The sequence below is a fragment of the Sinohyriopsis cumingii genome, chromosome 1, assembly GCF_028554795.1.
Source record: "Sinohyriopsis cumingii isolate HCF-2022 chromosome 1, ASM2855479v2, whole genome shotgun sequence".
Classification (NCBI taxonomy): domain Eukaryota; kingdom Metazoa; phylum Mollusca; class Bivalvia; order Unionida; family Unionidae; genus Sinohyriopsis; species Sinohyriopsis cumingii.
In genome coordinates, this window is record NC_142961.1 from 141,406,969 (window position 1) to 141,432,819 (window position 25,851).

At 36.7% G+C, this 25,851-nt stretch overlaps 1 protein-coding gene across 2 annotated transcripts in view; it reads left to right on the forward strand.

Annotated features, from left to right (window-relative positions):
• LOC149808030 (putative hydroxypyruvate isomerase) overlaps positions 1–24,519 on the forward strand; it is a 29,323-nt gene extending 4,804 nt beyond the window's left edge. For both annotated transcript variants that reach the window (XM_089972797.1, XM_089972806.1), the window contains exons 2-7: positions 3,966–4,077; positions 5,181–5,280; positions 6,269–6,347; positions 7,845–7,894; positions 10,885–10,954; positions 14,555–24,519. In XM_089972797.1, coding sequence (XP_089828923.1) covers positions 3,966–4,077; positions 5,181–5,280; positions 6,269–6,347; positions 7,845–7,894; positions 10,885–10,954; positions 14,555–14,703 — 560 coding nt within the window. In that variant the 3' untranslated portion in view covers positions 14,704–24,519. The remainder of the gene's footprint in view (positions 1–3,965; positions 4,078–5,180; positions 5,281–6,268; positions 6,348–7,844; positions 7,895–10,884; positions 10,955–14,554) is intronic.
• The last annotated feature ends 1,332 nt before the right edge of the window (positions 24,520–25,851 follow it).

Sequence of the window (25,851 nt, forward strand, 5' to 3'; positions counted from 1 at the left end):
TGCACTATAAGAGAATGGATAAAAAATGACATAGCTTTGACTTGTACTAAATAATAATGAAACATAAGCATTTTTATTTCACTCAAAAGATTGATGTTTCTGTTGTGTCAACAAACAACAACATCTTGTCTTGTATCATCTGGTGCCACTTATTATTGATGAAGTAAAGTGCGTCTACAAGTATGGTAAACCAGTCTAACTTCTTTTGTCGCAATTCACAGGGTACTTTTTTCTTTGTTTATTTCATAAAACCAAGTGTTCAGCTAATATCACACAGATGCTAAAAATGTTAAAAAAACAGAAAATGTGCGAAGCCTGAAAGTATATTGAAAATTTCAACAATTCTCAGTTTTATTTTCTTCAGCCCATTGGCAGTAAGAATGAAGTGTGATTTGTTGAGATAATCAGTACCATGCTTGGAAGTAATTGATGTAAGTGTAAATGATAAAGAGAAAAGGCTGAGAGGTATGCATTTTACCAAATACAAAGTGAAAAATATACAGAGATGCTATGATGGTAAATGCGAGTGCAGAGAAATTGATACAATGTAAGAACATGAACAGACATTATTGGGTGTTTTTCAGTTGTAAATGCTCATCATTTAATATTGAAAAATACCCAATTATTTTAGCTAAAATTCTAATCTCACTATTAATTGTATGAGTGAAATACCCAATAGGTCCAGATATTATCTGGGACACTGCATAGATCTATCCATCCATCCATCCTTCCATTCATCCCTCCCTCCCTCCCTCATACATGCATGCTTACATACATACATACACACACACACACACACACACACATACATACATTTAAATGCTGAAAATTTGGATCCATTTTATAGGCTTTGCTGTTTTATCATGATAATTGTGTCATGGTATAGAGTGAGGCAAAGCCATGTGTTACAATTCTATGGTCTTAAACTAAGTAACAGAAAAGTGTTATAAAATTCAACAAATAATTTATTTCCCTAGAGTACAGAGTGAAAATTTAAAAAGAACTTACAGTATTGTAAAATTAAATCTCAAAATAGTCTTGAAAGTTTTATCACAATACCAAACGTGTAGAGTTCCAAATAAATTCCAGTGACAATCTGAATAAATTCCAATATTGAATATGCTGAAGTGCCTATAGTCTCAAATGTGCTAATGTGCCAGTGGCCTGGAATGTGGCAATGTGTTAACAGTCTTGATGTAACACAATAATATAATCCAGAAGGTCCTTGAATAAGTTAACAATAATTCCAAATAATGACTTAGACCAAACGTTTTTTTGATCTACTTTGTAATTCAAGTGAATAATAATTTGAATAAATAAGTCCACCAAAACTACAAACTGAACAACAATAAGGCTGAGTCTACCTTGGATGTTAAGGTAGGAATGAGTAATTTTTCAAATATACAACATCGATATAAAAAGCTAAGACACAATGATAGAGCCAGTATGTAGGTCAGTTTCCTAAAACATTCACAGCTGTTAACAAGTTATGGATTTTTTAAGTGAAAAACTAATGTTCTAGACTCTGATTCAAATAAAAATGTTTATCTCCAATTATAATGATCTGAATTTATTTATAATTCATTTATAATTCAAGAGACATATTCGCTATGTATCATGTCAGAGAACTTCAAATTCCTCTCATGTCAAAGGCCAGAACATACGTCAGGGGTTTCATTATGTTAAAAACTTTGAAGCCATGCAGGTTGTTTTATAGATGGCTACATTGGCATTTATTTCTGGGTATTATCATGGACATTTCATTGTTTTAAAGATGGGAGCCTCCCCCCACCAATTTCTAGTTTCTCAAAATATTGTTTTCTTCTTTTAGAATAAAATTTATGTCTGTGTATAAACTATGTATAACTGAAACAAGCCTGGAAGAGAACATGGTTAAAGTGTTTTTGTTGTTGTATTTAATTAGTAAAATCCAAAATGTCTAACAGGAATTTTATTGTTACTCTGTAACTAGAATTCACTGAGGAAACATTTTAGTGGGGACTGACTATTTCTTGGCCAGGCAAGTAAAAACAATTGTTGGCAAGCAAGATTTCATTTAATTAGCCCAATTTTAAGCTCCGCTGATCAAAGACCAAAAGAGCTTGTTGTCCATTGTCCATCCATAGTCTGTTGTCTGCCCATTCATATGCGCAAATTTGTTACTGTTACTTCTATTTAGCTGTATGGAGGATTGCCATACAACTTTCACACAGATTCATCTCATGGTCTCATTGATCTTAAGTGAAAATGGTGCCATGCCTCCAGAGTGGATTTTCTTATCAGCATGGGTTTTTCACTTGGAAACTTTTTATGATGTCTAGTTGCCCTTAAGTGAAAATGGTGCCATTCCTCCAGAGTGGATTTTCTTATCAGCATGGGTTTTTCACTTGGAAACTTTTTATGATGTCTGGTTGTCCTTAAGTGAAAATGGTGCCATTCCTCCAGAGTGGATTTTCTTATCAGCATGGGTTTTTTCACTTGGAAACTTTTTATGATGTCTAGTTGTCCTTAAGTGAAAATGGTGCCATTCCTCCAGAGTAGATTTTCTTATCAGCATGGGTTTTTCACTTGGAAACTTTATATGATGTCTAGTTGTCCTTAAGTGAAAATGGTGCCATTCCTCCAGAGTAGATTTTCTTATCAGCATGGGTTTTTCACTTGGAAATTTTTTATGATGTCTAGTTGTCCTTAAGTGAAAATGGTGCCATTCCTCCAGTATTATATTCATGCTAGGATAATAAAATTGATAATGTTATTCATCTATTGCTACCATACTCTTGCAACAAATGAGGCTCATTGTGACCTACATTTAATTTTCTCCTGGATTTGATTACTGTAAGTTTTTTCATTTAGTTCTTGATCAGACTTGTTTTTGGCACACTTTATGCAACTTAGAATCATAAAATTGGGTATGATAGATTCTATGTCCTTTTGCCAGAAGAGATCTCCCTGACTTCTATTTCATGCTCAGTGACTTCAAGTTTTATGTTTAAAGTTAATTTCTTGTGAGCTGTTTCTGTTTCAATCATGAAACTTGATCTCTGTTACAAATGTGTCCTTGTATCCAAATAAAGTCACTGTAACCTATATTTTATGCTTAGGTTGTTGTTGTTGTTGTAGGCTTTAACACCATTTTTCAGCACAAGATAGGCTATACATGGCAGCCAGTATAAATGGTGGAGGAAGAACTTGCGAAAACCCTGGAAAGAACCACTGACCTATGAGAAGCTACTGGCAAGCTTTCTCACATACCCACATTGGCCGAATCCGAGACTCGAACCCACGCAGACAGAGGTGAACTTATTACCTGATATGACAGAAAATAATGCTATTTTCAAAAAATTATGTCTTTTATGCCAAGTCATAGTAGGTAGTTGGGTAGGTAGGTAGGTGGGTGGATGGGTGCGTACGTAGGTGGGTAGATAGGTAGGTGGGTAGGAATGTAGGTAGTTGGTTTCACAACATACATGTATCAGCACAATGCTGCAATATAGACCCAATTTAAAATTCAGATTTCAGTTTGAGATGTAAAGATAAAATGTTGAAAGAAAATCCTTAGTTAGAAATGGAGCCAAGATCACTTTAGTGGGAATTTATTTTCAATGTTTACAATGGCTACTGAAGACTAGTGAAGTTAGAGGTGAGTTATGTAAAACATTTTATTTTACATTCTAATTTAAATGTGGAAATACATTTTATTGGCACCAGTATGTTGCATCAAATATTTTAACATAATAATGCTTCCCTAGTAATTTATTTTTCTCCTGGGTTTTCAGAATTTTATTCTGGTATGAATTTTTGTTTTGTTTTTCATGCATCAGCATGGTGAGTCACAAGTATCACTATTCCAATGATGAGGTCAGTATTGTTCAAAGTTTTGTTTTTAACATTTTTTAAGTATGATACAGGGGAATACGTTAATGCAGTTGAGACACTTTTAATTTTATGTACATATTGTCCTGCAGGAAACATGGAAGCTGGAGATCTTGGAATAGCTGCAATTCCAGGGCGGGTGGATGAATTTCATGAAAAACTGGAGATGTCTATTGGATATGCTAAAGCTTTAGAATGTAAAAGGTGAAGTAGTATTTTTTTTCAGTTAGGTTGTTTAGTTTTTTTCTTTGATCAGACAGTTTGTCTGTTTATAACCCATACAAGAACAATATGCTTGTTTTTAACATATCTCCCATTATGAAGAAAGTAAACCATGGTGAGCTATGAATGGCATAGATCCAGGTGATCTGTTGAACACATACCCAGCTATGAATGGCATAGATCCAGGTGATCTGTTGAACACATACCCAGCTATGAAGGACATAGATCCAGGTGATCTGTTGAACACATACTCAGCTTTGAAGGGCATTGACCAAAGTGAGCTGTTTAACAAATACCCAGCAAGGAAGGGCATGGAATCGATGCTGTTTGTTCTGTGTATGGTTTTAGATGCAGGCCTGGCTTGAAGATCATCTGAACTTCAGTCAGAGATAGAGTTTCCATTATCAACCAATCAGAAATGAGCTTTCATGTGTAATATCAATTGCCACTGATTAAACAAATCTCTGGATCAAACTTGAGCTTAATAGTTTTATGATTTCAAGGCTTGATCTTGTATTATGCTGCTGCATGCAGATCCAAATCTATACCTGAAATAATGTTTTTTTTAATCATTATTTTGAGACAAGACCTTATCCATACAGAAAGTACTGAACACAAAATTTGAATTAATACTTATTTTTTTTACCAAAAATCTGATTTTCAGTAACAATACTGTAAGTAAAGGTAGAACAGCATAAAGTTCAGAATTGTATTTTGGAAATTTTCACATGTGCTTTACATAATTTTAGCTGTCCTGTTCAAAGACCAGAAGTGTTTATGTGATGGCCCATTTCTGGTTTAGCAATAGTTTCTGCCACCCCGGTGGCTTAAGTGGGTGGAGCGTCCACCTTGGATGCAGGAGGTTTTGGGTTTGAACATTGGCTGAGTCATATCAAATACTTATAAAAATGGTAGTAGCAGCTGCCTGCATGGGTTTCAAACCCATGACATTTTGATTGCAAATCTGATGCTGTACAAGGTGGGTGTTAGGCTTAGCTTCAGTATAGGATTATCTTGGTAGAATTAAATTGTTATCTGATATTCTTTATGATGTTATTAGTGATGCTTGTTGTCCTGCTCTTCAGAATGCATGTGATGGCTGGTCGAAAAACTGGCCTTGACTTCAAAGACATGGAGAAAACTTACCTTGAAAATCTCCGGTATGCTGCAGACAGGTTGCAAAAAGTAAGTCTGTGATGACCAAAAATCTTATAAAGTTGATAGATAAATGGATGGATGGACAGATGGAAAGATGGACAGTAGATAGATAAATAAATGGATATATAATATTATGCATGTGTGCAATCAGTCATTCTGTCCATCTGTCTATCTGATTGTCAATTAAAACTAAATGTAATCAGTGAAGATGTGCCTTTTAAAGGTTTTATCTTTTTTAAATTCATATTAGACAGAGTTATTGCCCTGTAGCATTCAGTATTACATTTCCATTTCAGCAGATCTTTGTAATCAGCATAGCACAGGAACCATTCAGTATAGTTTCTGATGCATTTTGGTGTGTACATTGAATCATGGCCCTAGATGTGAATTTATATGTTTGTCCTAGCAGCTGTTGTATGAATAGAGTTATGGACCTTGACATATAACTTCATAGCTTCATATAGGATGTTCTTGCAACTGCATAGGTCAAGAACCATTCAACTCAAAATTATTCTGATGCAGTTTTATATAAATATGGTTTACATGTGCCTTTTGTGGGTATAGTAACATGTAGAACAGTTATGTCCCCCTGATTATTCTAGAACTGAAAATTAAAGGGGCATAAACCCCCTATTTGTAAAAAGGGACAATTTTTAGAATATAGGTAGGATTAAATAAAATAAAATGACTTCAGGGTTTGAAAACATAATGCAGGAGATTTTCATTTATTTGTTTTTTCTTCTTCTTCTGCATGATTCTCTAGGAAAAGGATTAGATGCTGCAGTTGTCTGTTGTAGAATAGACCTTGTGATGTAGACTGTGCCCACTGACCCCTTCCCCAACCCTTTTTGACTGTCTGGAAAGTTGGCATAGGCAGGAGTGTGATTGGTTAAATGAGTTGTAAAATTATCTCCCTTGAAGGTATAGTTGATGTGATGATTGTAACAAAGCATTACCAGTAGGTTTTGGGTAAGATTAAGGAATAGAAATTAATTAAAGTTTTGAACAATTACAGGAGGGGATAATGGCATTAATAGAACCACTCAATACCAGGGTTACAGCTCCAAACTACTTCCTAACCAGTCCACATCAAGGTTTGTATTCCAAAATGAGGTTTGTAGATTTCAGATAGAAAAACAGGCACATTCTTTTTATTATTTAAGAGAAAAAGAACATGAAAGAAAAAAATCCAAACAAACAATGTACAGTGAAACTTGTGTAAACCACTACTCTCTGTCAAATATTGTTTAAACAGTTAGCTTTTTTGATCAAGGTTCTGCCTTTGGTAAGCTAAATTTATTATGAAACCTGCATGGAAAAATATCTTTGTAAAATCAGAGAGATGCACCACACATGCTTACATGTGATAATTCTTTATTTCCCAAGAATGTATGTATTGTAACAATGATTCCTGATTTCTTAAGAAATTCATGTTTTTTTAAAATGATTCCTTATTTCATAAGAAATTCATGTTTTTTTTAAAATGATTCCTAATTTCATAAGAAATTCATGGTTTTGAAAATGATCCCCAATGTGATGATATTATCTAAACTTACTGTATTTTAAGCGTCAGAAAAGTGTGTATTTTTTTGTTCACATGGCTGTAAGGTCATTGTGAGCTTATGGTATGTCCCATTGTCTTTCATGAATTGTCTGACCATCCATCATCAATTACTTGTTATCACTCTGGAGTCTATATTCTGATCAGATTTCAGTCATACTTGGAATATGGGCTTATACCTTCAAAACCTTGTACAAAATTGATAATGAGTGAGATCTCTGCATAATAATTAGGTGATTTGCACCTGATTGATGTTTCGACTAAAGGCCATATTTTTCATCCAGTTTTGAGCAGATTTGGAAGATTTGCTAATGCCAATAATATCTCAGACAAGTTAATTAATAAACTAAATATATGCGTATTAACAAGATGATGTTACAGCTGATTAGCAGAGTTTGTTAACACTCTAGAAGCCAAGTTTTTAATCAGTTTTTGATCAAACTTGAACAGTGAGCTTATACCATGAAGAACTTGGATGGGATCAGATGTGACTGATCGATTTTGTTACCAATATTTCAATCGTCATTGGCAAATTTATTTAATCCCCATTTTCATCATGTCTGCTGCAGATGACAACATCATGCAAATCTTCCATTGCCATGTGATTTGTGCGCATAGATAAGATCTTACATTTTCACACATTTTTCACTTTTCATTAGAGTCATACTTAATATTAAAAGCTAAACACCTTCCAGTCATCTGTATTGTTATTATGGACATGTTCCTGTTGCACAAGATTAACGCACCATTGTGTATATTGTAATGGATCTAGCGAGACTGGCTAGATTGTACCTCTGGTGAAGACCTGAATGTAAACTTGTGACATCGTAGTCATCTTTTCCTAAAATGCCCATAATATATGATGATACAGTTTGCACATAAAAACAACGCATCTAAAACAAATCAACATTAAAGATTGCAAATGGGTAAAGAATATTATTGCTCAATCTTTAAAAATTCAATGTTTCAAATTGCCAAACAGTTGCTTGCTACAGTTTATTGTAATACATGTTGTTTTCTTTCGTTACAGCTTTAGAATATATCAAGAGAATCGATCACCCCAATTTAAAATTGCAATTTGTGAGTACTTTAGATAAGGCTTGCTCATATCATGTGTGAAATTTCTTAAGCATGAAAAGACATATTGACTAGTTACAAGTGAATTTATTGTGATTGTTTTTATAATAAAAGACATATTGACTAGTTACAACTGAATTTATTGTAATTGTTTTTATAATAAAATACATATTGCCTGGTTACAGCTGAATACCACTAAGCATGAAAAGACATATTGACTAGTTACAACTGAATAACACTGTAAACAAGAAAAGACATATTGACTAGTTACAACTGAATAACACTGTAGGCATGAAAAGACATATTGTCTTGTTACAACTGAATAACACTGTAAGCATGAAAAGACATATTGACTAGTTACAACAGAGTTTATTGATTTTATAGTAAGAAGTTTCAGACCTGAATTGTGTTATCACTAAATTTAATCCAGACTAGACCTGAACTGTGTTATCACTAAATTTAATCCAGACATGACCTGAATTGTGTTATCACTAAATTTAATCCAGACTAGACCTGAACTGTGTTATCTCTAAATTTAATCCAGACTAGACTTGAATTGTGTTATCACTAAATTTAATCCAGACTAGACTAGAACTGTGTAACCACCAAAATTGAATGCAGACTAAACCTGAACTGTGGAACCACCAAATTGAACCCAGACTAGACTTGAACTGTGTAACTACCAAATGAAATCCAGACTAGACTTGAATTGTGTAACCACCAAGTTGAACCCAGACTAGACTTGAACTGTGTAACCACCAAATTAAATCCAGACATGACTTGAGTTTTGTAACCACCAAATTGAACCCAGACTAGACTTGAATTGTATAACCACCAAATTAGATGGAGGCTAGACTTGATTTGTGTAACCACCAAACAGAACACAGACTAGACTTGAACTGCATAACCACCGAATTGAACCCAGACTAGACTTTAATTGTATAACCACCAAATTAGATGGAGGCTAGACTTGATTTGTGTAACCACCAAACAGAACACAGACTGACTTGAACTGTGTAACCACCAAATTGAACCCAGACTAGACCTGAATTGTGTAACCATCAGGCTGAATGCAGACTAGACCTGAACTGTATTAGACCTGAACTGTGAATCACTAAATTGAATCCAGACATGTTATTGTCAGTCTTGGTCCCAGTTTTTACAACTTTTCCTTCCAGTCCTTTCTTTTTTGTAAGACTCCCAAATTTTCCCAACATTTTCCAAAATCTCCTTACCATTGCAATGTTTTTTTTATACAATTTTATGTTGAAAATTGATTATGCACAGTATAGCAATGCGAATTCATGTATTAGTTCTTTGATGTTGAGCTGGGTGTGTGTGGTTTATATTCTCATTTCGGTTATTTCATCTTATACAGTGTATATTAGTCATGTGATTTCAAGTTATGTAACTTCAGATCATGTGACTTCAAATAAGCACAGCTGAAACTACTATATGTTGTAATTAATTAAAGCTGATAAGTGTATATAGATTACATTAATTATAATTATGAAACGATATAGATATGTAATCAGCTGCCACTAGAACAATTAATTTAATTTTTTTAGCTTGTAAAACAAAATTAAAGTTGACAGTCCAAAACAATGCAAAAATATTTTAAAACAACAACTATAAATGGACTTGAGAACACATGCATAGATGTCTTTAAACCATAGTGGTCATCTATTAAAAAAAATAGTGGTCATCTATTCAAACTATAATTATCTATTTAAACCATAGTGGTCATTGATTCGAGCCATAATGGTCACAAAAGGTAGAGATAAGTAACCTCACCTTTACAGTTACATGTTGAAGGGGACAATTCAAAACTGAATGTAAACCATTTGAACAATGTCAATGTTCGGTGAGGATTTTGGAAACAACAAACAATTAATTTGCTTGTTCTAGTGGCAGTTGATGAAATATTTGTACCTATTTGTGATTACAATAATGTAATTTAGGGACACCTATCAATTCATTGTTTCTGCGTTGCTCTTTTGAAGTTTTGTGGCCATGATAAATTGTGTAATGACCCAAGCAGGCACATGTACTTTAGGGGCAATCTGGGGTAAGGAACCAGTTAGTGTGTAAGTAAGAGCATGCTACTGTTCAGTTTGTGAAAGTCAAGTAAAGGTTTTATTTTATCAGTAAGTTACATAAATTCTGTGTTACTGTTTGTAATTAAATCTTGCTATTGTCATCATTACTTAATTTGTATTTTGTCACAAAGGGTTGCTGGAAAGACTGTCTTTTATATTTATAGTTTTGATAATAGTGATGTTTTATGCCATGAAATTACACTCTCACTCACAGTAACTCATCACTTCTCTCACAGTTTTATTCCACCTTTATTGACTAGATATATGGTTGTCGTAGATTTTATACTTGTTTCTTCTGGCCCATTTTTGAGGACATTGCTTGAAAATTGTCAAAAAGGGGTAATTTCAAGAAATTGTTTTTTTTTTTTTAAATTATATATGCCATTGTATACAGAGTTAAAGATAGACATTGAAAGATGTGTGTGAAACTTTCCATTCATTCATTCTTCCAAAGATCTTGAGAAAGTGGATATGTATGTTATTTTCCTTGTAAGATAAACATTTTTTTTAAAAACATGTATACAATTCTAAAATGTCTGTGACTGCATGTAACTTGGTTTTCAACATGGTGTCCACAATAAATGGACTTACAGTGGCTGTATAAAAAAACTCCTTGAGTTTTTAATGATATAGCATTTAATCCATCCTCAAGTGAAATTTTAAAATTAAGTTAAATGCTTGTATTGAAAAATATATCATAGTCTGTACTATGAATAACCTTTTAGTGATTTTACCAAAATATTTTGTTTGTGATAGTTTTGTGGTTGACGGTATTTTCAACAGATTTCCTATGGAAGTTTTCTTTTACTTTTTGGTTGGTAAATAAAGTAAGAGCAAATGTTGCAATCTGTTGGTTCCTGTTAGATTAATCTGAATTTTCTCTTTTATTTTCAGGATGTGTTTCATGTCCAACTTATAGCAGGAGACCTGACAGCAAATTTGAAAGCTGCAATGCCTTTCATAGGTAATTTTTTTTATATAGTTTTGCATTTAATTTGGTTTATTAAACAAGTGAAACTTAACAGACTGTTTACACTTATTTACACCTTTGTCTGTTTAAATGAAAGTTGGCTGATTTATTTTTCGGATCAAGCAGAAATAGATTATAAAACATATAAGCACTTATTTATTTGTGTGGGTTTTTTACAAAAAATTTTATGCATAAAAATTTGTCAACAAAAAATATTAGGACCCTTCTTTTTCTCATTGTGTTTGTACTGACCTGTATCAGTAAAGTAACATTCTGCTTTGTGTTTGTACTGACCTGTATCAATAAGGTAACATTCTGCTATGTGTTTGTACTGACCTGTATCAATAAAGTAACATTCTGCTTTGTTTTTGTACTACTGACCTGTATCAATAAAGTATCATTCTGCTTTGTGTTTGTACTGACCTGCATGAATAAAGTAACATTCTGCTTTGTATTTATACTGACCTGTATCAATCAAGTATCATTCTACTTTGTGTTTATACTGACCTGTATCAATAAAGTATCATTCTGATTTGTGTTTATACTGATCTGCATCTCTTGAGTTGAATTGGCACATGGCCATTCATTTTCATTCCTAACGGGAAGCTGGCTTGGACTATAAATCTCTGAGTTGAATTGGCACATGGCCGTACATTTTCATTCCTAACTTGTAGCTGGCATCGGAATATAAATCTGAGTTGAATTGGCACACAGCCATACATTTTCAATCCCAACAGGAAGCTGGCTTGAACTATAAATCTCTGAGTTGAATTGGCACATGGCCGTACATTTTCATTCCTAACTTGTAGCTGGCATCGGAATATAAATCTGAGTTGAATTGGCACACAGCCATACATTTTCAATCCCAACAGGAAGCTGGCTTGGACTATAAATCTCTGAGTTGAATTGGCACATGGCCGTACATTTTCATTCCTAACTTGTAGCTGGCATTGGAATATAAATCTGAGTTGAATTGGCATAATGCCATTCATTTTCATTCCTAACAGGAAGCTGGCTAGGATTATAAATCTCTTTGTTGAATTGGCACATGGCCATACATTTTCGTTCCTAACAGGAAGCTGGCTTGGATTATAAATCTCTTTGTTGAATTGGCACATGGCCATACATTTTCATTGCTAACGGGAAGCTGGCATCGTAATATAAATCTGAGTTGAATTGGCACATGGCCGTACATTTTCATTCCTAACTTGTAGCTGGCATTGGAATATAAATCTGAGTTGAATTGGCACAATGCCATTCATTTTCATTCCTAACAGGAAGCTGGCTTGGATTATAAATCTCTTTGTTGAATTGGCACATGGCCATACATTTTCATTGCTAACGGGAAGCTGGCATCGTAATATAAATCTGAGTTGAATTGGCACATGGCCATACATTTTCATTCCTAACAGGAAGCTGGCTTGGGTTATAAATCTCTGATTTGAATTGGCACATGGCTATACATTTGCATTCCTAAGCTCAAAGTGTGTGCTTGATGACCATTTTGTGTATTGCAATGGTTGTTGTTCTAGGGTTTAGCGCCATTTTTCAGCACAAAATAGGCTATACATGGCAGCCAGTATAACTGGTGGAGGAAAAACCCTGGAAAACCCAGGGAAGAACCACTGAACAAAGAGAAGCTACTGTCAGGCTTTACCACATACCTACGCTAGCTGAACCTGAGACTGACCAGCTTGTATTTCTGGTGAAAACTGACCAGATTGTATTTCTGGTGGAGACTGGCCAGATTATATTTCTGGTGGAGACTGACCAGATTGTATTTCTGGTGGAAACTGACCAGATTGTATTTCTGGTGGAGACTGGCCAGATTGTATTTCTGGTGGATCCTGACCAGATTGTATTTCTGGTTGTGACTGACCAGATTGTATTTTTGGTGGAGACTGAACAGATTGTAATTTTGGTTTTGACTGACCAGATTGTATTTCTGGTGGAAACTGACCAGATTGCATTTCTGGTGGAGACTGACCAGATTGCATTTCTGGTGGAGACTGACCAAATTCCATTTATGCTGGAGATTGACCATATTGCTTTTCTGGTGGAGACTGACCAGGTTGTATTTCTGGTGGAGACTGACCAGGTTGTACTTCTGGTGGAGACTGACCAGACTGTATTTCTAGTGGAGACTGGCCAGATTGTATTTCTGGTGGAGACTGACCAGATTGTATTTCTGGTTGTGACTGACCAGATTGTATTTCTGGTGGAGACTGACCAGATTGTAATTTTGGTTTTGACTGACCAGATTGTATTTCTGGTGGAGACTGAACAGATTGTAATTTTGGTTTTGACTGACCAGATTGTATTTCTGGTGGAAACTGACCAGATTGTATTTCTGGTGGAGACTGGCCAGATTGTATTTCTGGTGGATCCTGACCAGATTGTATTTCTGGTTGTGACTGACCAGATTGTATTTCTGGTGGAAACTGACCAGATTGTATGTCTGGTGGAAACTGACCAGATTGTATTTCTGGAGGAGACTGACCAGATTGCATTTCTGGTGGAGACTGGCAAAATTGCATTTCTGGTGGAGACTGGCTAGATTGCATTTCTGGTGGAGACTGGCCAGATTGTATTTCTTGTTGAGACTGACCTGATTGTATTTCTGGTGGAGACTGACCAGATTGTATTTCTGGTGGAGACTGACCAGATTGTATTTCTAGTGGAGACTGACCAGACTGTATTTCTGGTGGAGACTGGCCAGATTGTATTTCTTGTTGAGACTGACCTGATTGTATTTCTGGTGGAGACTGACCAGATTGTATTTCTGGTGGAGATCCTGATGGAAACATTCAGTGTTATCACCATCTTTTCCTAAAGCAGCATTTTGTTGTTTTGTTCTACATCTGGATCTTGATGAGAGTCCATACTGGTGATCAAGGATCTATAATAAGAACAATAGTAAAACACTTGACTGAGGACAATATAATAATATATATAATAAGAACAATAGTAAAACACTTGACTGAGGACTGATAACAAGGCCAATAGAAAAACACATTTCATAACACAGTTTAGTAGTATAACTGACTAAGGACCTATAACAAAGTCAATAGACAAACACCCATTTAACAATGTGATTCAGCAACACAACTGACAGAGGACGTATAACAAAGACAACAGAAGAACGTCATTTTGATACAACACCATACAGATTTCCCTGTCAGTAATGAAATGATTGCTTTGTAAGAAAAGCAGTCACTGTATGGAGGACAGAATAATACAAATGCACTACCTTGGGGCAGGATATTTTGGCATTAAGGGGTAGTGTCTCTTGAGATTGTCCTTGTCAAATGAAAATATTAGTCTTACATCATGGCATGTATTTATCTTCATTCTATTGTCCAATGAAAATGGGGACCACAATAAATATTATCCCTACATCATGTCAGATATTTATCTTCATTCCATCGTCAAATGAAAATGGAGACCACATTAATATCAGCCCTGCATCATGGCAGGCATTTATCTTTGTTTTATTGGGTCACTGATGGAGGTGAAATTTGTCACCGTGGTTTGATCTTGTAGTGGCAGTCACTCTTCTAGATATGGCTTCATGCATTTGTCATTGTTTTGCAGGCCACATACAGATTGCACAGGCTCCTGACCGAGGTGAGCCAGATTTGAATGGGGAAATCAATTACAAGCATATCTTCAAGGTTATAGAGGAAATGGGATATGATGGGTACATAGGCCTGGAATACAAACCCAGAGGAGGCAAGTTTTGACTTTGTAATGTTATAAATTTGTCTTTAAATTTGAGAATATATTAATTTAAACGACAGAACAATTACAAGTTTTGTAATGGGCCAGTGACTATATCACTTGTATGAAGGAAAGTTAAGTTCAATGAAATATCCTAATTTTAGATAAACATGATAGGGAGATTCTCATAGGAATAAATATTTTCTTGTGAGGTAAATATCTTCTGCCCTCAAGTTTTTTATGTTAGAGCTCCACACTAAGACCAAAATGAAGTTTAACATTATCTGCTACTTGACAAATAATGCATGAAAGGTTACTGAGAGGGAGGGTTCCTTATTGTATTTTTAGCTGTAGAGCACATTGTGATAAAAAAACTATTAAGGAACCAGTGCAAAACAGGTGTCAGTAAGTTTTATAATTTATATATACATAATTATGGAGTTAAATTTTAAGACATTAGAATGGTTTTAATATCATTGAATGTTTGGAAATAAATCCTATCTGTCAAATCCAACCCACTGAAAAAGACAAAACTTGTCATAATTTTAGTCTGTATATCATGGAAATAAAATATGAAACATTTTCAGATTATCCCCACTTGCTACCCGTATACTGGATGTTATACTGTATAGTTTTCACTGCAACATTGCCCCTCACTATCTATCAGAATTCATCATTAATTTTACTCATCTGATCAGGAAGTCATTGTATTGTTGTTAATTATTGTGATTTCAAGGCATTGGTTACTTTTTTTTTCCAAGGATAATTTGTTTGTGTTTAATCCATGTAATTTCAGATATGGTGACAAAATATTTGAAGAGTCAAAAGTTTAAACCATCTGAGGGCACACTTGAGACATGCCCTGTCAGTACCATGTGCACCTCATCTTCACATGGCAGTATTCATACAGCTGGTCATAGGGGATGTGGTCCAAAAAATGAAATGTACTTTGAGAGAGTTTGTATCCTGCCTTTAATCAGATTCAGGCAGATTTTGCTCTTACCTTTTAGCAGCACAGTGAGTGTAAGGTCACCCCCACCACCACCTTGCACCGCTCCGGTGGCCTAGTGGTTAGAGCTTCAGCCTCGGATGCGGGAGGTTGTGGGTTCAATCTTCGGCCAAGTCATACCAAAGACTTGCAAAAATGGTACTAACAGCTGCCTCACTTGGCGCTCAGCATTAAGAGGTTAGTGTTAGGACTGGTTGGCCTGGTGTCAGGATAATGTGACTGGGTGGTATGCCACATGTCTGCAGCATGATGCCCAAGTGCTAGACATTACTACAAACTGTTACACTGCAAACATCATAGTGATATGACTGAAAAATTGTTAAAGCTACGTTAAAAATCCAAATCACACACACACCCCTTGCATATTTAACCATGGCCAAGGTGAATGTGGTTTGGTTCTGATCTCACAGGCGTGTATTACCAGCTTTTTCAGACATCCAGAAGTCAAAACAGCCGGTCCTGCCAGTCAGATATCTAGAAGTCAAAACAGCCAGTCCTGCCAGTCAGACATCCAGAAGTTCAATCAGCCAGTCCTGTCAGTCAGACATGCAGAAGTCAAAATAGCCAGTCCTGCAAGTCAGACATTGAGAAGCCCTAATCTGCCAGTCCTGTCAGTCAGACATTGAGAAGTCCTAATCTGCCAGTCAGACATAACTGCTGATGACCAGATGTTGGTTGCACTGATTCTACAAGTCTTGCTGCAAACTGGCTAAATGTTCTGTTTTATATGACTTGCTTTAGGCACATGGCTAAATGTTCTGTTTTATATGACTTGCTACAGGCGCCTTTACAACTGTTCTGTTTTATATGACTTGCTACAGGCATCTGGCTAAATGTTCTGTTTTATATTACTTGCTTCAGGCACCTGGCTTAATGTTCTGTTTTATATGACTTGCTGCAGGCACCTGGCTTAATGTTCTGTTTTATATGACTTGCTTCAGGTACCTGGCTAAATGTTGTTTTATATGACATGCTACAGGCACCTGGCTAAATGTTCTGTTTTATATAACTTGCTACAGGCGCCTTTACAACTGTTCTGTTTTATATGACTTGCTACAGGCACCTAGCTAAATGTTCAGTTTTATATGACTTGCTACAGGCACCTGGCTAAATGTTCTGTTTTATATGACTTGCTACAGACACCTGGTTAAATGTTCTATTTTATATGACTTGCTACAGGTGCCTGGCTAAATGTTCTGTTTTATATGACTTGCTACAGGCGCCTATACAAATGTTCTGTTTTATATGACTTGCTACAGGCAACTGGCTAAATATTCTGTTTTATATGACTTGCTACAGGCAACTGGCTAAATGTTCTGTTTTATATGACTTGCTACAGGCACCTGGATAAAAGTTCTGTTTTATATGACTTGCTACAGGCACCTGGCTAAATGTTCTGTTTTATATGACTTGCTACAGGCACTTGGCTAAATGTTCCATATTTATATGAGTTGCTACAGGCACCTGTGCTACCTGTCTGTTTTATATGACTTGCTACATGTGCCTTTACAACTGTTTTGTTTCATATGACTTGCTATAGGCACCTGGTCAACTGTTCCGTTTTTTATGACTTGCTACAGGCACCTGGTCAACTGTTCTGTTTTATATGACTTGCTACAGGCACCTGGCCAACTGTTCTCTTTTACGCAACTTGCTGCAGGCACTTGGCCAACTGTTCTGTTTTATATGACTTGCTACAGGTGCCTTTACAATTGTTCTGTTTTATATGACGTGCTACAGGCACCTGGCTAAATGTTCTGTTTTATATGACTTGCTACAGGCACCTGTGCTACCTGCCTGTTTTACATGACTTGCTACAGGTGCCTTTACAACTGTTCTGTTTTATATGACTTGCTATAGGCACCTGGTCAACTGTGATGTTTTGTATGACTTGCTACAGGCACCTGGTAAACTGTGATGTTTTATATGACTTGCTACAGGCACCTGGCCAACTGTTCTCTTTTATGCAACTTGCTGCAGGCACTTGGCCAACTGTTCTGTTTTATATGACTTGCTACATGCACCTGGCTAAATGTTCTGTTTTATATGACTTGTTGCAGGCACCTGTGCTACCTGTCTGTTGTATATGACTTGCTACAGGCACCTGGCCAACTGTTCTCTTTTATGTAACTTGCTGCAGGCACTTGGCCAACTGTTTTGTTTTATATGACTTGCTACATGCACCTGGCTAAATGTTCTATTTTATATGACTTGCTACAGGCACCTGTGCTTCCTGTCTGTTTTATATGACTTGCTACAGGTGCCTTTACAACTGTTCTGTTTTATATGACTTGCTACAGGCACCTGGTCAACTGTTCTGTTTTATATGACTTGGTACAGGCACCTGGCCAACTGTTCTCTTTTATGCAACTTGCTGCAGGCACTTGGCCAACTGTTTTGTTTTATATGACTTGCTACAGGCACCTAGCTAAATGTTCTGTTTTATATGACTTGGTACAGGCACCTGGCCAACTGTTCTCTTTTATGCAACTTGCTGCAGGCACTTGGCCAACTGTTCTGTTTTATATGACTTGCTACAGGCACCTGTATAGCCTGTCTGGTTTATATGACTTGCTACAGGTGCCTTTACAACTGTTCTGTTTTATATGACTTGCTACAGGCACCTGGCTAAATGTTTTGTTTCATATGACTTGCTATAGGCACCTGGTCAACTGTTCCGTTTTTTATGACTTGCTACAGGCACCTGGTCAACTGTTCTGTTTTATATGACTTGCTACAGGCACCTGGCCAACTGTTCTCTTTTACGCAATTTGCTGCAGGCACTTGGCCAACTGTTCTGTTTTATATGACTTGCTACAGGTGCCTTTACAATTGTTCTGTTTTATATGATGTGCTACAGGCACCTGGCTAAATGTTCTGTTTTATATGACTTGCTACAGGCACCTGTGCTACCTGCCTGTTTTACATGACTTGCTACAGGTGCCTTTACAACTGTTCTGTTTTATATGACTTGCTATAGGCACCTGGTCAACTGTGATGTTTTGTATGACTTGCTACAGGCACCTGGTAAACTGTGATGTTTTATATGACTTGCTACAGGCACCTGGCCAACTGTTCTCTTTTATGCAACTTGCTGCAGGCACTTGGCCAACTGTTCTGTTTTATATGACTTGCTACATGCACCTGGCTAAATGTTCTGTTTTATATGACTTGTTGCAGGCACCTGTGCTACCTGTCTGTTGTATATGCCTTGCTACAGGCACCTGGCCAACTGTTCTCTTTTATGTAACTTGCTGCAGGCACTTGGCCAACTGTTTTGTTTTATATGACTTGCTACATGCACCTGACTAAATGTTCTGTTTTATATGACTTGCTACAGGCACCTGTGCTTCCTGTCTGTTTTATATGACTTGCTACAGGTGCCTTTACAACTGTTCTGTTTTATATGACTTGCTACAGGCACCTGGTCAACTGTTCTGTTTTATATGACTTGGTACAGGCACCTGGCCAACTGTTCTCTTTTATGCAACTTGCTGCAGGCACTTGGCCAACTGTTTTGTTTTATATGACTTGCTACAGGCACCTAGCTAAATGTTCTGTTTTATATGACTTGGTACAGGCACCTGGCCAACTGTTCTCTTTTATGCAACTTGCTGCAGGCACTTGGCCAACTGTTCTGTTTTATATGACTTGCTACAGGCACCTGTATAGCCTGTCTGGTTTATATGACTTGCTACAGGTGCCTTTACAACTGTTCTGTTTTATATGACTTGCTACAGGCACCTGGCTAAATGTTTTGTTTCATATGACTTGCTATAGGCACCTGGTCAACTGTTCCGTTTTTTATGACTTGCTACAGGCACCTGGTCAACTGTTCTGTTTTATATGACTTGCTACAGGCACCTGGCCAACTGTTCTCTTTTACGCAACTTGCTGCAGGCACTTGGCCAACTGTTCTGTTTTATATGACTTGCTACAGGTGCCTTTACAATTGTTCTGTTTTATATGACGTGCTACAGGCACCTGGCTAAATGTTCTGTTTTATATGACTTGCTACAGGCACCTGTGCTACCTGCCTGTTTTACATGACTTGCTACAGGTGCCTTTACAACTGTTCTGTTTTATATGACTTGCTATAGGCACCTGGTCAACTGTGATGTTTTGTATGACTTGCTACAGGCACCTGGTAAACTGTGATGTTTTATATGACTTGCTACAGGCACCTGGCCAACTGTTCTCTTTTATGCAACTTACTGCAGGCACTTGGCCAACTGTTCTGTTTTATATGACTTGCTACATGCACCTGGCTAAATGTTCTGTTTTATATGACTTGTTGCAGGCACCTGTGCTACCTGTCTGTTGTATATGCCTTGCTACAGGCACCTGGCCAACTGTTCTCTTTTATGTAACTTGCTGCAGGCACTTGGCCAACTGTTTTGTTTTATATGACTTGCTACATGCACCTGGCTAAATGTTCTGTTTTATATGATTTGCTACAGGTACCTGTGCTTCCTGTCTGTTTTATATGACTTGCTACAGGTGCCTTTACAACTGTTCTGTTTTATATGACTTGCTACAGGCACCTGGTCAACTGTTCTGTTTTATATGACTTGCTACAGGCACCTGGTCAACTGTTCTGTTTTATATGACTTGGTACAGGCACCTGGCCAACTGTTCTCTTTTATGCAACTTGCTGCAGGCACTTGGCCAACTGTTCTGTTTTATATGACTTGCTACAGGCACCTGTATAGCCTGTCTGGTTTATATGACTTGCTACAGGTGCCTTTACAACTGTTCTGTTTTATATGACTTGCTACAGGCACCTTGCTAAATGTTCTGTTTTATATGACTTGCTACAGGCACCTGGTCAACTGTTCTGTTCTATGTGACTTGCTACAGGCACCTGGTCAACTGTTCTGTTTTATATGACTTGCTACAGGCACCTGGCCAAGTGTTCTCTTTTATGCAACTTGCTGCAGGCACTTGGCCAACTGTTTTGTTTATATGACTTGGTACAGGCACCTGTGCACCTCTCTGTTTTATGTAACTTTCTACAGGCACCTGTACAACTGTTGTTTTATATGACCTGGAACAGGCACCTGTACAAATGTTCTGTTTTATATGACTTGCAACAGGCACCTGTACAACTGGTCTGTTTTTTTATGACTTGCAACAGGCAGCTGTTCTACTGGTCTGTCTGCATTGCCATCCAGGCTGCCAACTAGCGAGTCCATCAGTCTGTCTATAACCACTTCTGACCAGAGGTCAGTAACATTAACAACCTTGTTCATAACTACTACTAACTAGAGGTCAGTCACAATGACAAGTTTTGTTGCAAATGAACTAACTGTTCCATCATGAAGAGGCAGGCTGTAAAACAAACAACCATCCCACTCTACTTGGCATGTAAATGGAAAAAGGTTCTGTCTGACTTGCTGGTCAATTTTGATCTGAACTGACCACAGTTTCTGACCTTGTTTCCTAAATGGAACCATTCCTTGGTTCTGTCATGCTTAAACTATGACAAGTGTGAATTCAGGCTAGAAACTTGCTGAAGCTGCTGCCTTACAAAATATGTACAGTATTTGGATAGTAGTCCTAGCTTTGGAAGTGGGTTGCATGCCTTTCTGAACTATCTCTGATTCAGATTGTATGGTTCATTTGTCCTAATGCTTACAATAGACTGTGCTCTGAGGGCACTACAAAACAGTCAGTGGACTTGACAACACGTCTTCATGCCAGGGGGAACACAACATAACTACATAACATCTTGGCTTGAGTATTGATATGCCAAGCGTGACATAACCCCTTAGTATCTTGGCTTGAGTATTGATATGCCAAGCATGCCATAACCCCTTAGCATCATGGGTTGAGTATTGATATGCCAAGCATGACATAACCCCTTAGTATCTTGGCTTGAGTATTGATATGCATTGCATGGCATAACCTCTTAGCATCTTGGCTTGAGTATGATATACCAAGCATGCCGTAACCCCATAGCATCTTGGCTTGAGTATTGATATGCCAAGCATGCTGTAACCCCTTGGCATCATGGCTTGAGTATTGATATGCCAAGTGTGCCATAACCCCTTAGCATCATGGCTTGAGTATTGATATGCCAAGCATTTCCGTAACCCCTTAACATCTTGGCTTGAGTATTGATATGCCAAGCATGACATAACCCCTTAGTATCTTGGCTTGAGTATTGACATGCAAAGCATATCATAACCCCTTAGCATCTAGGCTTGAGTATTGACATGCAAAGCATGTCATAACCCCTTAGCATCTTGGCTTGAGTATTGATATGTCATAATCCCTTAGCATAACCCCTTAGCATCATAACCTCTTAGCATCTTGGCTTGAATATGATTGTCGTACTCTGATGATTCACATGACCAGATATGCCTTGTGAAATGTCAGCATGTAAAATTAGGGTGATCTCTGCCAACATTTTGATTATGAGACATGCACCACCAACTTTCTCAAGCTTCTATCCCCAAGATCTGGCATTGCATATAATAATAATAATAATAATGAGGACTTTGTATAGCGCCTAATCTTTAGAAGCTCTAAGCGCTTTACAACATTAGACAATACCTATAAGATAAAAAACATATAATAATATTATTACAAAAACAAACACCATGAAATTAGAAAAACATTAAAAAATAAAAAAACATGCTGAGAATATTTCAGGTAGGAAACATTATTCGGTCTTTAAGTTTGTTCTTGCAGTCGAAATAAGTGAGTTTTGAGAGCCCTCTTGAATGTCGTCACTGTGTCTTTGTGTCTAAGTTCAGTGGGCAATTCATTCCACGTTGCTGGGCCCTGGTATGCAAAAGAACACTGTCCATATGACTTTGTTTTCAAAGTGGGAATAATGAGTGTACGATTGTCAGAAGAGGAGCTTAAGTTTCTTGTTGGTGTGTATACATGGGTGAGATCGGATAGGTATGTTGGACTAGAGTCCGACAGTGAAACATAGCACAGAGAACAAATTTTGTGTTTGATTCTGGATCGAATGGATAGCCGGTGTAGGGTACAGAGCATTGGGGAGGTGTGCTCTGATCGTGGTACTCTAAGTATGATCCAAGCAGCTGTGTTTTGAGGAATTGAATCTGGTTAGTTCAAATGGCTGTGACCAGGATGACTACCAGACCCCATTAATGACAGCTCATTTTCCTTACAGTCATGGGATAGCTTTATCTGGAATTGTCCTGAATTTTCCTTTGTAAGAAATTTACATCTGTTTCTGGATAGCTCTAACCTAGTGGTTAGAGCGTCTGCCTCAGATGCAGGAGTTCGTGGGTTTGATCCCCTGCCAAGTCATACCAAAGACTTACAGAAATGGTACTAACAACTGCCTCGCTTGGTGCCAAGCATTAAGAGGTTAGTGTTAGGACTGGTTGGCCTGGTGTCAGGATAATGTGACTGGATGGGACATCATGCTACATGTCTGCGGCATGATGCCCCAGTGCTAGACATCACTATAAACTGCCACACTGCAGATATTGTAGCGATATGACTGAAAAATTGTTAAAGCTACATTAAAAATCCAAACCACATGCACACACACATATCCATTTCTCATTACCTGTGCAAGTGCAATGATGTCACATGTCATGTAATCTTTGATTGTCCCACTTGTTATGTTAAGGGAGTAGTTTCGATTCTGCATGTAGGCACTTCAGTCACATTTCCCTCAAATGGTACTCATAGTAGAGGTTGTATGCATGTGCATTTCCTCTTTCTGTTGCATATTGACTGTGTGACAGCTGACGGCTCATTAAAAGTTCACTTGACATTTGGTTGTGCTGTCTATTTATGTTATGGGAGTAGTTTTTCCTTCATATAGTGGCTCCAGTCTTATTTCCCTTAAAAGTTTAGCGATAGAGATTGGATGTTTCTATTGTTGTCTATTCTTAATAATGATAATACGGTCAGGTAATGTATTAGATGAAGAAAGGAAATTTTATACTAAATTAAGTTTCTATAAAGCCCCCTCCCCTCCAACACTAACCCAGAAATATGATCATTATCATTGGTGTTTTGCTTAAGCTTTAGCTAAATAACATCTGTTAAATGGGTGGTCACCTAGTTCTGCCAAGTGTAGGTTATCTGGAAGTTTCATCCCTCTGTCTGTATCATATATAGATGGGAAGGACACACTTTTCTATCTTTCTAGAGGGCTGTATTAAATACGTAGAGAGAAGTTTGCTTCCTTATGTTAATGTGATTGGGTGAACATCATTTACTTTCAAATTTCTCTAATCATAAAATGATCATAGGCTTCAGTTTATATTTCAAGCTTCTGAAATCTCCCAAAACTTGTTCACTTCAGCAAATATTATGATGAAAATGGACATACATTATGGTCTTCAAAACCCCACATTGTTATACTTAGATTATTTTTCAGATCAGTGGGTTCTGCTATTTGTTAAAAGTTGTATAACCTCAGAGCTTAATTATTTAGATGGAAATAATTTAAATTTATTTTTTTGCACTGATTTTACCATCTTATCATTTGTTGCAGAAAGCACATTAGAAGGACTGAGATGGATGGAGGAGTTGGGAGTGACACCATAGTTGTCTATATTCATATGCACTGACTGCTCTACTCTGTATAATCAGAGAGCCTTCATTTGATAACTTTCTAACTTCGAGTTTTGTGATATGCATAAATTATCTACAACTGTAACAAAAATATAGATGTAGTTTAGAAATGTTAACAATAAGACATGAGCCATGATTGTTACAGTATGCTCTAAATTCATACATTGTTATTATTTTTCTTAGCTTTAAAAATGACATTGTTATTAGTACCTATATATGTGGATTAATAAAGGCAGATCTCTTGTTTTTATAAAAGGATTATTGTTATCTTACATTTTAAGTTAGGAAATTTTTTTATTCATAAATTTAAGGCATTGAAGACTCCTATCTGAGAACCTTTGTCTGTTTTTCTTTCACAAATGGAGTTTTGCTGGCAGTACATGAGTGGAGTTGGTAAAACAAATTTATGAAAGTAAAACCATCATTAAAGTCCTCAGATCCTCAAACACAAGACTTATTTCCAAAACCACCATTAAGGTCCTCAGATTCTCAAACTCAAGACTGATATTTCCAAAACCACCTTAAAGGTCCTCAGATTCTCAAACACAAGACTGATTTTTCCAAAACCACCATTAAGGTCCTCAGATTCTCAAACACAAGACTGATTTTTCCAAAACCACCATTAAGATCCTCAGATTATCAAACAAGACTTAATTCCAAAACCATCATTAAGGTCCTCAGATTCTCAAACACAAGACAGTTATTTCCAAAACCATCAGTAAGGTCCTCAGATCCTCATTATCTAAGAGTTTTATCCTGATCCCCACTTTTAAAAGAGCACATAAGTGAAACTAGTAAAACATACTTCTAAAAGTAAAACCATTATTAAAGTTCCCAAAACACAAGACTGTTATCCCCAACCGCCTTTCAGGTCCTAAGATCCTCAAACACATGGATGTTATCTCCATCCCCTTTCTAGAACACTTTGGATTAGAAAGTTGTCACAGGGAAAGTGATGCATGACATGATACAATGCAATGGTGAACTGTATCACATGGAAAGTTTTGTACAAAGTATGAGTGATGTTGGAAAGGCTGTGAATGTACACAATTGTATTTAATTGTCGTGTTTTTTGCAAGTGTAACCAGAAACATATTTTCCCCTTGGTAATTGTTATGGCAGTTTTGGAACCTTGCTTTTGGAATTATATAACTTTTCTCATAGAAAATGTAACAGTGCTCTGTCTAAAGTTGTGTTGCAGCTGATAATTGCATAACTAAAACTGAAGTTCTTATTTAGAATTGTGTCCTATGTGTTATGATCTGTTCATGAGGCTTGAAAGTACTTTCTTCAGCACTAGCAGAATTTTAATAGCTGCTATAATATTATCAACAAAAAGCTTTATGCAGTTTACTGGCATTTCATTATTGTAACTAGTCAATACTAGCTTGCTAGAATCAATTTTGAGTCAATACTAGCTTGCTAGAATCAATTTTGAGTCAATACTAGCTTGCTAGAATCAATTATGAGCCCAGGTCCTGGTATGGTATGTCATGATACCATGGTCCTGATCTGCATTATGTTTTTAAAAAAAGTCCTGATGTGATATGTTTCATGATACAAAGGTCATATATATATATATATATAT